Source organism: Lissotriton vulgaris, chromosome 8, assembly GCF_964263255.1.
Source record: "Lissotriton vulgaris chromosome 8, aLisVul1.2, whole genome shotgun sequence".
Taxonomy (NCBI): Eukaryota; Metazoa; Chordata; class Amphibia; order Caudata; family Salamandridae; genus Lissotriton; species Lissotriton vulgaris.
Genome location: NC_141696.1, coordinates 1,160,026,104 through 1,160,039,435, shown reverse-complemented (window position 1 = coordinate 1,160,039,435; position 13,332 = coordinate 1,160,026,104). Strand labels below are relative to the sequence as shown.

General features: G+C 43.3%; 1 protein-coding gene across 1 annotated transcript in view; it reads left to right on the top strand.

Moving 5' to 3' along the window:
- Positions 1–9,847, top strand: part of CCDC122 (coiled-coil domain containing 122) — a 135,946-nt gene extending 126,099 nt beyond the window's left edge. The window contains exon 4 of the mRNA XM_086933440.1: positions 9,698–9,847. Within this exon, the coding sequence (XP_086789566.1) occupies positions 9,698–9,847 (150 nt within the window). The remainder of the gene's footprint in view (positions 1–9,697) is intronic.
- The last annotated feature ends 3,485 nt before the right edge of the window (positions 9,848–13,332 follow it).

Sequence of the window (13,332 nt, the reverse complement as noted above, 5' to 3'; positions counted from 1 at the left end):
TGCAGCTACAAAGGCAAAAAAGTAACCCACACACAGTGAAATAAAAAATAAATGCAAGTTAAACATCCTGTTTTTCTGGGCAGATCAATTAATCTCCTGTGCCTACAAATGAACGTGACCTTGTGTAATGTAATTTGTGCTCATTTAAAGTACTGCAACATCTCTGGTCAAATTTTCTATATATAAAACTACCACACAAAAGGTAATTGTATAGTGCCAAATCTGACATCTCAGGGCCCAATGCACACTTCTATGTCAGTGTTGCTTTCAGCCTCGGAGCAATGGCTCACGGGAGGGTAAAATTGAAGTAGAGGAGGCACCTTTTTAGCCTCAGAGAGATGGCAGGAAGGGGGTGTGGAAAATGGGAGCCCTGTTTTTAACAAATGGCAGGGGAGATAACCCGCTTTGCTTAGCAGAAGCTATCATTAGTGAAGTAGGTGCAGCGGTCCAGGGTTCTGAGGGGCACCCTGCATTACGGTTCCCTCTTTCATTTTAAAAACGGGTCAAGAGGATTTAATGTCATATATAACATTAGGGCACACTTGCAGAAAAAAAGAGGGATATCATGTGGGAGTTTCTGTTTTTGCTTGAAAGGGACAGAGAGCCTGTTGCAAGGTTGGCATAATGGTTAAGCAGGGTGTGGAAGAGGTGAAAGCTGCAGAGGTGATAGCTTGCTACGCAGGGCCTCAGTTATCCTGGGTGCAGCAGGCGAAGTTGCATTGGGGCCCAGGAGTGTGAGGGGTTTATAACACCCCAATTATGGGGAGCAATATTTTTGGGGCCAACTAGTGTTTTTGTTCGATGTATTTGCTGTTTTATAAGTCTCCCATTTATTGTGGACTGTGAACCGCAGTACCACTGAAATTATCTCATAAGTCTTGCCCCCTGTGCTCAGCCTGTTTCTACCACTCTCTCAATCCTTCTCATAAAGTTTTGTAGGGGGCCCAACTTCAAAAGAATTTGCTTAGGGGGCTCAAAGCAAAAAAGTTTGAAGACCTCTGCCCTGGAGTTTGTAGTCGTTTCACAACCCGTCTTTTATCATTATTTTTGCTGGGATATATTCGATAGGCCATTATCTGATTGACTGAGAAGGTTCTCAATTTTTTTGGTGCCCTGGTCTACATTTTGTACCCTTTTGAGGTGAGCTATGAGCTATGCATGTGATGTGCCCTGAATTGGAGACCATATTTGTAGACTCCAAGCATGTGTGGCGTTTTTCTGCTTGAGTCGGCTCTGAAGGATAATAGGTGCAACTCACCTCCACTGCATGGCATAATTATTAGCTAATTTTCATCCTGATCATAGTGAGTATACGGCTAATCATATATTCCTTGGACTATCCCAATACCGATTTATGAAAAGTGTTTTACTATAAGGGATCGCTTTGATCTGTCTGATCAAATCATTTAGTAGACACAGGTGATTTATGATGTTATATGTAGCCCTTTGTAACACTGATGAACGTATTAAACATAGAGGGGTCTTGCATTCACTTCTTTGGTTCATACAAACTGGGTAATGCATGGAAGAGGAAATAAACACAGAGATTGCCCTTGATGCTATTGGGTTGTGGGAGTCTCTGTTTATTGTTGCAGTGTTTTTGAGGCACCACATTATGTAAAGGTGTACAGTTCTATATATTTAATTGCAAAAGGAACACATGATGGACAGAATGCTGAACAATGCAAACATTCACCCTCAGTTACAAAGATCTGGGTTTAATGCATTGTTCTTTTGCTCACCATGCCACCCCAGTTTGGACCCAGTCATATGCAAATCAGTCTTGATACTTTGCCTCACGGAAACAGTCCAGCCCAAACTGCCACGGCATGTCCTCCCTGAACCAGAAACAAGCATCCTGGGACCAGTTTTGGGGCATCACACCTCATCAGCAAGGCTAGCTTGAATCCAGTGGCGCAGTGAGCACGGGACCCACGTCTGAGCATATCCTTCCCACTTAGGGTGACAAAAGCAAAAGGAACAAATGATGGACGGCATTCAGAACAATGCAAACATTCACCTCCAGTTACAAAGATCTGGGTTTAATCCATTGTTCTTTTGCTCACCATGCCACCCTAGTTTGGACTCAGCCATATGCAAATCAGTCTTGACCCTTTGCTTCATGGGAACAGTCCAGCCCGAACTGCCAAGCCAGGTCCTCCCTGGACCGGAAACAAGCATCCTGGGACCAGTTTCGGGACATCACCTCTCATGAGCCAGGCTACCTTGAATCCAGTGTCGCAGTGAGCACAGGACTCACTTCTGGGCATACCCTACCCACTTAGGGCGACGAAAACAAAAGGAACAAATGATGCACAGAATGCTGAACAATTCAAACATTCACCCCCATCTTGAGAGCCAATACACAGAGATGCTTGGCCTGGTGTGTATGGCATTAGCTGTTTTTAAGGAAAATGTGGTGTGCCTATTTCAATCTTGAGAAAGATTTTTTCTTTGGTTACTTCGTAGAATATGTTTCTAAATAGGAAGTGTTAAGAGGATGATTCACCCTTTCCTCCCCACTTGAGTAATTATCATTCTGGGTAAGTGTGATATGTACTTTCGGCTTAAAGAAGTTTACTGATTTGTTATGTACCTGCCTCCCAAAGAGTTGTTGTATTATTGTCTTGTTTTAGCTGGTGCTTTATTATTCTGATGAAGACCCCGAGGAACTTAGATCAGTAAAGGGGTCGAAACTTTGTTACTCTCTGTGTAGTGAACTCAAAATGATAATTTACAAAAAGGGGTGACCCGGTGTCCCTCAGAACCTGGGTATGTAGCAGTTTAACAAAAAATTGGTTCTGTTGGGTAAGACAGGTTATTTGAACAATGCTCATAGATGCAAGTGAAAACAAATCAGCTCTCTGATACAGGGACTAGTATTTAGTGAGAAATCAATTGCTCAAAACACTGAAGAATAAGGTTATAAGTTCAAAAGTGTTGTATTGTACATATTAATACATGATTGCTTCTATACAAAACCGAATTACTTCATTCGTGGATTAATTTATACATACATAGCAGGACCGTCATAAACATTTTTTGTGACTTTTTGTGAAAGAGTGCTCAGTGAACAAGATAATATATACAGTGTGGGAAATGAATCTATACAGATGGTTATACAGGTACAGTTGGAGTTTGGTCAGATGATGGTTTGATCTCAACCAGGGATTCCTTCGATTACTGTGGGAATCCTGGTGATTCTGAACCTATGGATTTGTCGACGTTTTGACCCTGGTGTGCCCCTGTAAGTGGTCACGGCGGGTCTTTCTCAAGACAGGGAGGGGGAGACGGTTTCAAGATCAAGGCAGGAGTTTCCTCAGGTTGATCTAGTATGGCTCAATAGCCTCTCGCATCTATCACGTCGGTCTCGATGCTAGGGGGTAATCTCGCTCTCTGGAGCGGTAACTGCATCCGAATGAGTTAACTAATGGACTTGAATATATACGTACTCTTCTACATGTTTTTTCACTTTATCCATCCTATCACTTATTGTGCACTTGCCCTCACTTGATCTACTATTCACTGTGCCGGTCACCAGAGCACCTTTGACATATGGACAAGATCTACACAGATGCTGTATTATTTTTCGATGTACGTGTACATTAAACTTTGTTATACAGAACCATATGTTTGAACTTATTGATGTTTGCCTTCTTTGTGAATATATAGTTATTCTTTGGGCAAGTAAAAACCTGAGGTTCGCTTATGACACCTCTGAGATTGAGCCACTCAACTGATTAGTTTAAATGATTGGCTGGAGAGAGAAAGGGAGGATCCAGGGTTCCGTACCGATTGGGACCTCCTCGAAAAGACTGGTATAGTGTACCTTGTTTATGGTGCTCAGGTCCCTAGAACCTCCTCCATGCAAATTAAGATAGCATAAATTGCTGGAGGAAGGCACCTCATTGGATGAGATCGGAGGGCACGTTAACATAAGGAACACTAATGTGGTTTGGTCTGTTTGGTAATTGCCAATAGAACTAATAGCTGTCCTGTATGCATTTTTATCTTTATAAATAGGGTTCCAGTTCACCTGACAAGTTAAAAATTGCCAACAAAAACAACTCTTAAAAACACGTACACCTTCTGAAAGAGCTCAGAGTAGAGCTTACCACACTCACTAATAATTGGATTTATAGTCAGGAGTGGCCCAGTGATGAAGCAAGCCACCTAGGTAGTTGGGGACATTTCTCCTTTTTAGGGAAAAACTGAGCACCACACCCCACACTCAAGGAATCATTCAAAACAGATCTTGTTTTAAATCTACATAGGGACCAGATACTCATTTGTGGACACTAGTCATAGGGATGGTATATTTTGGTCCTGTTATCCCCTTTACTTTGTATGACAAATTGAAGAAGAAAATGTGCTCAGGTTTCAGTGAGAAGTTAGGTGAGTATAGGGGATCGGTCCATCACTTGATCTTGAAAGATGGGACTCTTCCTGTTAGACAATAGTTTAAGAATGTGTTTTGAACTTACAGGGTGTCAGACCCCAATTGGGGGGGCTACAGGGACGGTAGGGGCTACTGGGCTTCAACCATGTGGGTTGAGGTATTTTCTCACTGATGTTCTGGGGCCCCTCCTACTTTGGATCTGTAAAGTTGGTAGTAGAAAGGTTCATCTCTATTCCTAGGATTCATTCCGTCTTTTTCTTCCACTGTGAAAGCATGGTTTTCAATGGCCACCCAGTTCTGCAGTCTAGGGAGTAGTTTGTGACTGAAACAGGCCACCAGATGTTCTTTACTCTTGTCATCAAGTTGATTCAACACTGCTCCAATTCCTTTATCTCTGCCAACTGTTTATACTATGAAGAACTGGCTGTAATCATGGGCCTTAAATACAGATGCACTACATAAGTGCTCTCTGCAGGTCCTCAAGTGATTTTTGACACTGCTCAGTACATTCTTGAGCTGTTTCTTGGATGTCAGGGCTGTCAGTGGGGTAACTGTGTTCCCCACAACGTTCCGATAGTAACCAGTGAGTCTTAAAAAGGCTCTCACCCATTCCTAGATGTTGGGTAGGCTACAGTAGACTGCCCCCATCTTGCATTTGATTTGTTGGCGGTCTCTTTTGCTCTTTGTTTCCTGACCAGCACTTGTTCTATTAGCGACAGGGGGTCCTTCAATTAAGTTTTAAATACCACAATATTGTCCAGGTAGGCCTCAGAAATCTTGTAGCCCTGATAGACCATAGCTCCCCAGGTGCTGGAAAGTGATAAGCATATTTGTCAGCTCAATGGCCATTACTCTAAAGTGGTATAATCCATAGAGAATGTAGGCTTTTTCTTGGCACTAAGTGCTAAAAGCGATTTGAAAATAGCCACTGGTCAAATCAAAGGTTCCCAGAGAGCTGACAGCACCCACCTCTTCCACTAGCTCATCAGCTCTATGGATTGGACCTGCATCTGTCTTAGTGACTTCATTAAGGGCCTGGTAGCTCACAGAAAGCACAAGTCTGGACCAGCCAAGTAAGGCCAACACCACTGGACTGGCCCAAGGACCATGGAAATTCTCAGTTATTCCCAATCCCAAAATCTTGGCCGGCCATCTTTGCTTTGATGCATTCCTTCATTTAGGCAGGTATCCAGTAAGTTTTGCATGTATCAGTCTGACTATCTCCTGTGTTTGTGTCACTGACGCATAGAGATATCAACCCTTGAGTTAGTGAGAAGACATGGGTCAATTGTTCTGGACCTCTTTATACTCTTTCTGCTGCTTAGGGTTTAGCTCTGGGGCAAGTTGTACCCCATTCATAGAACCATACTTCACATCATTATGCAGCAGGTTAGAAAGAAGCTCACTGTACTCCTGACTGCAGGAGGTCAGGAAGAGGTTCACTGTCTTTCTCAAACTCCTCTTTCATAACCATGATATTAAGAGCCAGTTCTTGTGAAACACCTCCTTTGGTTCCCTTGTGGCACCTGTGTTCATCAAATAGTTACCCTGAGAAATCTTCTGCACTCCCTTTTATGGCTTGCTCTGTTTAATCTACAAAGCTCTTGGACAAGTGGGTTACACCACAAACACCTTCTGACCCTCCTGGTACCCAGTGAGCGACACTTTCTTTTCATACTATACTTTAATCAGCTCTTGGCTTGCCTCAAGGTTTTTCTTCAACTGACTTGTGTATTGTGCCATCAACTTCCCTAGACCAACCACATAGTTCATCACATCCTTCTGTGGTGACTTAAAACTTACTTCCCATCTTTTTCTGAATAAGGTGAGTGGGGCCAGGCCCCACTCACCATACTAGACTGGAGTTTAATTACAGTGTAATTTATTTGTAGGTAAGGCAGGAGGAGTTCTCACTTCTGCCTGAGGTTCTCTGCTAGCATTCCAATCAAGCTCTTAACAGTCCCATTGAATCTATCCATCAACCCATTCATCTCTGGGTGCTATGTTGTGAAAAAGTGGTATGTCACACTATCTCTCATGTATGAGGAGACAAATCTGGCTCTCTTGGTTGAAAAATATTGTCCAAAGAAATCTAACCTTAGAAAAGCCACATTCAAGAAGTAGCTTCTAGGGATACCTGGTGGTATGAGCCACCACAACCAAAATGTACTTGTTATCTGAAACGGACGAGGGTTCAAATGGATCAACAATGTAAATTCACGCCCTCTCATACAGACCTGGCAGTGGCACTAATGGTGCTTTCGTCTTACCTCTTGACTTACCACTTATTTGCACATGGGACAGGTTCAGCTGAACTTTCGTGCATCTCTGCATATCCCTGGCCAGAAGAATAGTCGGTCCTATCTATCCTGTGCTTTTTATAATGTCCAATTTTCTGTGTACAGCACATGATGGGACTGTGACAATAGGAAAATCCTGGGCACAAATGAAACCACTAACCTCTTGCTAGCTTCTTGATCAGGATTCATGGGCTCACTATGAAGCTGTCCATCCTCCAGGCCAACATCCTATCTTCCAACCACTGCTTGCTGACATGTCGCTTGACTCCCTTCTATGTTATCGCAAATGTAAAACACTCAATTTGTGCCTTGCAAAATGTATCTGTCTCACTCCGCCAACATCTGACAACCCCTGCAGCTCTGGAAGTAACCCAGACTTCAGCATCTGGCCTGCTTTGGGTGCTTAATCCTTCTCTTCTTCTGGATGGACTTGACAACCTGTGCCTTCTCAAAGTCTGCATAAAACAGCATTTGTCATGCTTGTTCCCGAGGAATCCATAGGAAGACAGTGCATGGGTCTATCACTCACACCTGCTTCCAGCATGCTGCACAGTTTTTAAACTGTTGTCTTCTGGGGTGACCTCCCTCCTCATTGCCAACGTTTGGGTAAAGTTTAGAAAATTTGAGGAAACCAAAATCTGTATGTGTAGAGCTGTGAATCAATTTCTTTGGGTGCCGAAAAAAAGCACTGGGGCCCTTTTGGTGGCTTCATGATGGCATGTCAGGAAGTTGGACATAGTTGCAATGGAGGTCAATAGAACCACCTTTCAGCGATAGAGTATAGATCATCTAACAGAAAAGCATTTAAAAGGTAAGTAACTTATTCTTTTAGAAAGTTTCATACAAATTAGTCAAAGATTACCAAAGTTATTAAAAATGCTTTTACTATAGACCATGGGTACTCATAGTACGGCCCGGCAAGCCTTCCTTTGCGGCCTGCGGACCTTGCAGACATCGTACCTGTGTTTTTTTTTAAAGAATGTCAGCAAGCACCGCCGGTTGCTGATCTATGATTCCAGTTATAGTCAGAGTGGAGATGCAGGGGCGCTAAGAAGAGGTCAAATACAACAAAGCCTTATTAACCAGTAAATGGTCTTTTAAAGACCTGTGAAACACTCGGGTGACTGGCGCCAAAGGGGTTCTTTGATCTGACAGCTCGGGGTGAGAGTCAGAATTAAAGCCAGCAACAGATGTGACCCCAGGCCCAGTGGTGGGACACAAACCCTGTGAAACAGCAAATTCAGGGAGAAATCGAGCTGGCTTTTACATTACACTGGGAGGGGGAAGTGGGGGACTGTCTCTGGGCTGTTGATGGGAATGTGTAGTCACAGTAAGTGTGCACTGCCCGAGGCAAAGAGACAGAGATAGACAGTGACAGACTGACAGATAGAGACAGAGACAGACAGAGGCAGAGTCAGATAGAGATAGAGACATATAGAGACAGAGACAGCTTGAGGCAGGGGCAGACAGAGCTAGATAGAGGGAGGGGCAGACAGAGCTAGATAGAGGCAGAGACAGGGACAGACTGATAGAGGCAGAGACAGATAGAGGCAGGGGCAGAAAGAGCTAGATAGAGGCAGAGACAGGGACAGACGAACAGAGGCAGAGACAGATAAAGGTAGAGACAGGCAGAGGTAGAGAGTGATAGAGACAGAGAGAGAGACAGAGATAGAGGCAGTTACAGATAGAGGCAGAGACAGACAGAGATAGAGACAAACAGAGGCAGACACAGACAGACAGAGATAGAGACAGGGACAGAGAGACTGAGAGGGAGACGGGGACGGGGACAGACAGGCAGAGACAGACAGAGGCAGAGAGACAGAAAGATCGAGATGGAGGGGGAGACGGAGGGAGGGAAAGGGAGGGGGCCTTAGGGAGACAGAGAGAGGGAGAAAGAGGGAGGGAGGGAGAGGGGGGACAGACAGAGGGAGATAGAGGGAGGGAGACAGACAGAGGGAGATAGAGGGAGGGAGGGAGATAGAAGGACGGAACTAGAGGGAGGGAGACAGAGACAGACAGAGGGAAGGAGACAGAGACAGGGAGACAGAGAGTAAGAGACACAGGGAGCGAGACAAGGCGACAGACAGAGGGAGGAGGGCGACAGATAGAGGGAGGGAGGCAGAGAGAGACAGATGGAGACAGACAGAGGGAGGGAGACAGCTATAGGGAGACAGACAGAGGGAGGGATAGAGAGAGAGAGAGAGAGGGAGGGAGGGAGAGAGAGAAGTGTGTATGCTGTGTCTGGTGGCTCAGTAGACGAAGGTGTCCGCTGCAGGGGCCTGTGTTCAACCTCATTGTCACAGTTTTTTTTGTGCTCTGGCCCCGCCCCCCTCCCACCACTGACCCTGCCCCCACTGGTGCGGCCCTCGGCCACAAAGCACACTGTAAATTGGGCCCCCGAGAGAAAGTTTGTGAGTACCCATGCTATAGACTATCCTAAGGATAACTACCGAATCACTCAGCGGTCACAAACGTGACAGAAATAGAGTTACTTTGCACATCTTGTTTCTTTCCTTTCTACATTGGGAGTGAGCTCCACCCCTTTTGAAGCGAAGTTCCTCAAATCTATCTGGGCTTGCCCCCACCTACCAATATAAAGAAAAGCTTCCGTCTGACCCTGGGCGCCCTCCCAACCTGGCACAAGAAGGATGCCTTCTATTTCTCCCTAGGTTCCTTTTGAATTGCCAGTCCATTCATGTAAAGCAGTATTGTAGAATTCGCAGTTAGAATGCGTTCAAGTCAGAAGGCTAAAATGCGATGACACTATTTGTGTAGTTTAAATGCTGGAAGATTGAAGGACGGTTTGTAGGACGGAAGAATTGCCCTCCTTAGAAGCTGCTACTTGCAAATAAATCTGAGTTTTATTCACAACATTCCTGTGAACATTACTATTTTCAAATAGACTTTTTTATGCCACAGTAGTGCATGTTACTTTTGTTGATTCACTGGATATCTAAAAGACCTTTAAATATATTTTATTTCACTTAAATTGAAATAGGTGCAAAACAAACGCTACGAGGCTATTCTAAAACGTTTGCATTGTCAACTGAATAAAGTTCAATTGAGCAACAGACAGCGGAAATGGAACATTCAGCAAATGCAAAAAACAGCAGCAGAACTGAAGAAATGCCTTGGCATGACAGAGTAACATTCAAGAAGGCTTCAATAAACATTGTACGTAAATGTTATATTTCTCACCAGTGAAATAGAAATAAGTTACTAGGAAACAATATGGAACACATCCCCTGTTTACAAAAAGTCTGCTTTATTTAATCTTATCTAAAAGACGTATTTAACTTTTGTGAAGTTTTCATAGTATTTTGGGGTGTCCATCTCCATTGGCAACAGATGAGAGATAATAAACCTGTTAATTGTAAGACAGCATGTACTGAAAATATTTAGCTTTTAATTTTGGTTATTGCTTATTTGCATCAAGTAAATTCTTTCCTTCCTACTTTAGTACAGGTAATATAATGTATTATACCAGAAAATCGATCACTCTTCATCTGCAAGCCTCTTGAATAACTACTTACATTTATACCATCTCCACTTCATGTTTGTAATGGGGAAATCTGAAGATAACCCCACTATCCAATCAGTTACAAAATACACATAGCAAATTCTCTGTACCTGTAAAATACACACTCTGTATATATCTAAAATGTTGAAGCAGATTTATGGCAAGAAATACACGTAATAAATCTTCACAAGAACAGTTATAATTTGCAATACTGTTAATATAATAACCTTTTCTTGTCTTTGTAATGTTTGCTCTATGACCATCCTGTGGCGCGTATGAGGTTACCGGTGGTCAAAGGGTTTGATCCTTTGGATTTGTGAAGGTATTCTTTCCTCAGTTCTAAACCCGAAAGTCTGTTTCTTCGTGCATGTAAATAAACAGGCGCCTTTAAGACAGTGACGTTGTGACGCTAGTCATGTGACCGCTAGCGACGCCTTGCACGTCTTCTTCCACTTCCTACTTCTTAAAACCTACGGTACCAATGCCGCGTTTGTGGATACGGGCGGCGGATGTGGCTGCTGTAGGTTCTCGAGCGGGGAGCCGTTCAGTATGAAGTAAGTTCTTTGCCTTTAGTTTAACAAGGTCTATTGTGCATTGAGGTCAGTGACAGACGATCGTATCCTTATTTAATTTTCAGTTCATTCTGAACGTGAAGATTTCCTCCTGCCGCCAAGCCCAGGGGGTCCACTACACTACGATATCATGTGAGTGTTTGCTGTCTCCTTGCCTCTCGCCGAGCACGTAGGGCTTTTGATGCACTCCATTTTCGCAAAGGTGTTCTTTTTCTTTTAAATTATGTTTGACATTTCAATTGTCGACACTCTTGACGAGCACTATTTACTAACAGTCATACTTAGTTGTGAACTTTAACGTGTAACAGATACAGTTAACACGTTGACCTCAAGGCTGTGAATTATGAATAATATAGAAAAACATGTTTTTTCTAAATAGTCTGAAACATGCATTTGTCTACAGCAGGCCACACGAGGTTGATGCACATGAACAGAGATCACCAAAATCAATTGATATTTTGGATACTTTTTACAAGAGCTTATAATTCAGACGCTTCTGTTTGTATGTTTACTTTCACAGATTTTTACGATTCTCCCACAATGAGGAGACACTTTGGGAAGAAGTTTCCATAAAGAACGCCGACAATTCAGGTCGTATCTGTTCTCTTTTCTACTTCACAGGTCTGGACACTTTAGGGGGTGTCCACCAGTGAGTAGAAGTGTGTGTGTTTTTTCTGGTCCTGACGAATGCTGAGCTGATTTAATGCTCGATTAGCAGAAACATGTTGACCATATTTTACCATTATTCTTTCTTGCACTACTAATAGGACTTACTGGTTCAAATTTACACAACCACTTAGCAGTCCTGAAAAAACTCTTTTTCACATTGGTTTTAACAGAGTTAGAGCTACCCTCTCATTAAAATAGTTTTGAGGAGTAGTCCATACTCTTTTTAATGCACTTCTCACTTTCTCTGTAACTAACGGGGAACCGATGAAGACAACTGGCTACAAGCTTTTAGCTGGGGCCTGAGGGTCCTATTAGTTAGTTCTCTCTGAGCACGTGCACTCTATTCTCCTACTGTATTAACAGTTTCCTTTGATGCTTGAAATTTTATAATTTCTTTGAAAAATTCTTATTGTAGCTTCTTATTCCTGCATTGAGTGACACTCTTTTGTTGATTGATATAAATATAATAAGTTTGACAACAAAAATGTTTTAATTGTAGATTCACTTGTTCATGGTCTGGACAAGGTGCTGGCAGGGGTGTTGTGATATTACTGCAATTACGGTTCACAAGGTGGACGTATGCATCCTTCCATTGTGGGCACATGTTACCTCCTCGGGGATAAACATGTTATTTCTTGAAGTTGTATTCCACGCTCTGTGTCGGTTCGCCAACTGTGGATTTCTCAGCAACGTTTCTGTGCATGCTGAGGATCTGCAGCTGCCGGACGCCGTGGTCGCTGCTGTTGTTGCATTTTGAATAAATACGCATTACTTAAATACGATTGTCTCCACCTTGTACTTCAACATCTTGGCAACGATTGGGATTTTGCTTTCGCAACCACAGACCCGCAATTTTTCGGCTCATCAGGCAGAGCAGAGTCTTGCTTCTTCTGGCTACCTTGGATCTATTTCCTCATGGGATCTTCTGCTTTCCCGTCAGCCGCACTCCTGCAGGAAGTCCCAGGACGCAGTTTGGGAAAACGCCACCCACCAGGAAGTCTCAACGTGCCCCCCACTGCTAATAACACGCCCTCCCTTCATCGCATCAAGAGGCTGCATTTTGGATCTTCCCTATCCCAGCGCTGTACTGTGATTCTCTACGTTGCAGCAGGGCGCACAACACTTTTAGGCATGAGCCTATTCCAAATGTGTACCCTCTCAGCGTCAGGTACCAATTTCTGTAACTACAGCAGCCTCTACAATCTCCACACAGGTACTGTCATTTTACTTCAACACCAACAAGTATCTAGGGTTCAAGGAAAAACAAAAAAACTCAACTCACAACTTGATCCTCGAAAAAAACAATAATTATTGGTAACACATGAAACACCCAGGTGCTCTATTGTGCGTGGCTAAATACACGTAGGCAAAACAACTCCAAGGGTAGATGAATTATTCCCATCAGTCGCCGATCTGTACCGCCCTTATTGCATCATCTGGGGTTCTCCTTACCCAGGAGAAAGAGTGTCCAGAGTCTAAAGTTGTGAAAGGCTGTGACAACCCAGTGGTTACTTTAATCAACAAATAGGTGGTGCAGATGCTGAATAGATGTAAATTGGCAACTGAAAAAGCAGTGCAAATAGTGTGAGTGGTGATAAGATAAAATTAGATAGGGCTGAGTAGAGGTTTAGACTTTAATATTTTCTCTCAGCTCCTCCAGATTAAACATCAAGTGAAAAAAGAAACAGATTTAACAAATTATCTGTTCAGCAATGGAGGTCAACATGTTTCTGCATTGATGGCTTTTACGCCTATGCTTTCGTCAGGACCTCGAATATTGCTACTGCTGTATAATGAAAAAGTGAAAGAAAAAGGGAACTTATATCACCTGAAATCACAGGCTAGATAATCCACCACAATCCTGTTGTAGCG